This window comes from Notothenia coriiceps, unplaced genomic scaffold (genome assembly GCF_000735185.1).
Source record: "Notothenia coriiceps isolate Sejong01 unplaced genomic scaffold, NC01 NC01_scaffold00019762, whole genome shotgun sequence".
Classification (NCBI taxonomy): Eukaryota; Metazoa; Chordata; class Actinopteri; order Perciformes; family Nototheniidae; genus Notothenia; species Notothenia coriiceps.
Genome location: NW_011352463.1, coordinates 143,242 through 146,144, shown reverse-complemented (window position 1 = coordinate 146,144; position 2,903 = coordinate 143,242). Strand labels below are relative to the sequence as shown.

Sequence of the window (2,903 nt, the reverse complement as noted above, 5' to 3'; positions counted from 1 at the left end):
ACACACACACACACACACACACACACACACACGCACACACGCACACACACACACACACACACACACACACACACACACACACACACACACACACACACACACATGTTTAGAAGCTGCCCTGTCCAAACTCACAACCGCTTTTACTTAGATGCAGTTTCTGAACAAACATTAATTTCGTCCATTAAAAAGTTGCGAGTTGACTTTCATCTCATGCAGATGTGACCTCCCCTCTCATCCCTGAGATGATAGGCCTCCAGAGCCACTCACTGTAATTGCAGCAGTCATCTTTTAATTAAGTGAAATTGGAGGGGGGTTGAAGGTTCTGCTTTGATGTGAAGGATACCTTTTCACTTTTTATCAGTTGTAAAAGGAAAAACTCTCAGAAGAAGCCCTGTGGTTTAGATAACAGATGGATGGATGGGAGCCAGGGAGAGGAAACGCTAAAATAAAAGAGTCAACTATGTGAACAAAGGGCAAAGAGAGCACGAAAACAATGAGAGCTTTGAAGGCTTTTTAAATTGCCAGAGTACGCAATACATGCTGTGGAGGATTTCACGAGGTTGTATCTTTTCCCATGTCTTCGAGCGATTGAACAGCACACATGCTGAAGTTTAATTGCCGATGATGACTATCAGTGAGAGAGTAAAGAAAAATCCAAAACAGATAAAAAGTAGGACAACAGCGGCATGGAGGAATGCAATCGAAGTGGCTTTCATGGATTTAATCGTCTCTGCACGTCAGCAGTGAAATGTTTTCATGTAGTCCGAAATGAAGATATTAGATTAGAGGCACTGGGGCAAAACAAATATGAGCAGGCTGAATGCCAGCTCATCCGTCTTCACAACTATCAGGAATGCAGCGATATGTCCACACACGACCGCTCATACATTCACAGCAGGCTGGTGGGATGTGCTGCGAAATGTAAAGTGGTTCAAGTGGGACAGATGACTTAAGCACTTTCTCCTCTAACCCACTGACATCATTAATTCATTTTTACATAACTGCATCTGCTGTAGGTGACCAGCAGTGGTGGAAATGTAAACTTAGGATATGTACTCTTCTTATATACTTAAGTATATTTTTAAGGTATTCTATTTTAGTCTTACCATGTTCTGCCACTGTATACTTCTGCTCCACTAAAGACAGATTTTTTTTCTTTGCTATTTGGGGTTTTATATAGGTTTTTGTGCATGTAAATGGTCTGCAAAAGGCTAAAATCCCTGTGTTCCCTCCACACACTCCCCCCTGCCGAAACGCCTCAATTGGACTCCTTTGTTTACTTCTGTAACACAAGCGCTTCTATTGGCTAGCGCTCTAACACATTGTACGTGATAATGCTAAGGGGCGGGAGCGGGACATCTCTAAGCGGTTGACCAATCACAACAGAGCCGGCCAGCCAACCAATCAGAGCAGACTGGGCTCTGGTTTCAGACAGAGGGTGAAAAGAGGTGCTGCAGCATAATATATGAGAAAAATAAAGTGCTTTTTGAACATTAATACATTTAACTGTGTCACAGTAGAGACACAACATACAAATGTGAACCTGAAAATGAGCATTGTATCTTCTCTTTAAACGCAGTTTAGCTAATCACAGAGCAGTGGCCATGATGGAGTAGCACAGACCGCAGTGACATGCTGTTTTGTTGGATTGCTTACCTCCGTGTTTATCCCCGTCTCCAAGAGAGCTGCCACCACATAAGCTGTGAGTGAGATTTTCCCATGGATCCCTCCCTGTGGACAAAAGCACACATTAGCTTCAAGTTCATTTCACACTATAGAGACCTCCAAAACTCACAGAAGTCAGAAGAATATTTCACCTGCAGGTCTTTGTTGAGGATGCGTCCCATGGCGGGGAAGGAGCCATCATCTCGCTGATGTTTGATGAGCCAGGACTTGGCTGCACGTAGCTCCTCGGGGTCGATGAAGATGAAACCACGAGACTGAGCAAAGGACTTTAGCACAAATGCTGTCAACCTAGTAGAAAAAAGAGATGGAGGAAGAGGTGGAAGGGTTAGATCAGGGGTGTCAAACTCAATTTCATCGCGGGCCACATTTGCATAAAGCTTGCACTCAAAGGGCCGGTTGTAACTATATAAATATATAATAAATATATATAAAATAATGTATTATATGACATTATTGCCTCTGAATTGGATTATTATCTGATAGGGTAATAACTTAGTAGTTAACTACCTCTGAAAGCAGAAGTCCAGGGCAAATAATTGCAAGTCTCTTCAGTGGCATGTCACAAAACGAGACGCATTGTGGGACATGTAGTTTATGGGCAACCTGCTTTTGTAAAGTGGCACGCAACCTTATAATAAACGTATTATTTATATTCTTTGCAAGCTCTTGCAGGGCCACAGAAAATGAAGTCGCGGGCCGGATTTTGCTCCCGGGCCTTGAGTTTGAGACCCCTGTGTTAGATAGATGAAGACAAGTAAAGGGTAGCGGATAAGAGAGGAGTTATCTGGCACATTTCCACTGCAGCGGGGTAGCCCCGTTTAAGCGTCCCTAAGCGTCCTCGCTCAGGCCTTGGGCTTCCTCGCTGGCCGTCCGAGGCCGTGGCACATTTACAGTTTAGGACCTGGGGTAGCAACGCAGTGTAGGCGGGGCGATCGGCTTTTTTTTGGCCAATGAGATGTAGGAACGTCGTCCCCTCCTCGGTCGACCACGGTGTGCTTTTCTTTGACGTTGCCATTTTTGTAGCTCCTCCGTTTACAAAAATGCTGTGTATAAAAATGCTGCAAGCTTGCTTATAGATATATATGCGACGCTAGGGATGATCTCGCGCGCGATCTTGTGACGATTCTCTCTGACCAATCGGCAGTCGAGAGTGTTGACGTCACTAGTTCAGCCCTGGCCCTGGCCTGATAGAACCACGATTTTATGGGGCCGGAAAA

At 44.6% G+C, this 2,903-nt stretch overlaps 1 protein-coding gene across 1 annotated transcript in view; it reads right to left on the bottom strand.

The window, feature by feature from the left end:
- cpamd8 (C3 and PZP like alpha-2-macroglobulin domain containing 8) overlaps window positions 1-2,903 on the bottom strand; it is a 48,120-nt gene that overhangs the window by 14,841 nt on the left and 30,376 nt on the right. Inside the window, exons 29-30 of the mRNA XM_010779039.1 lie at window positions 1,818-1,974; window positions 1,657-1,731 (exon numbers count right to left, since the gene is read on the bottom strand). Of these exons, the coding sequence (XP_010777341.1) occupies window positions 1,657-1,731; window positions 1,818-1,974 (232 nt within the window). The remainder of the gene's footprint in view (window positions 1-1,656; window positions 1,732-1,817; window positions 1,975-2,903) is intronic.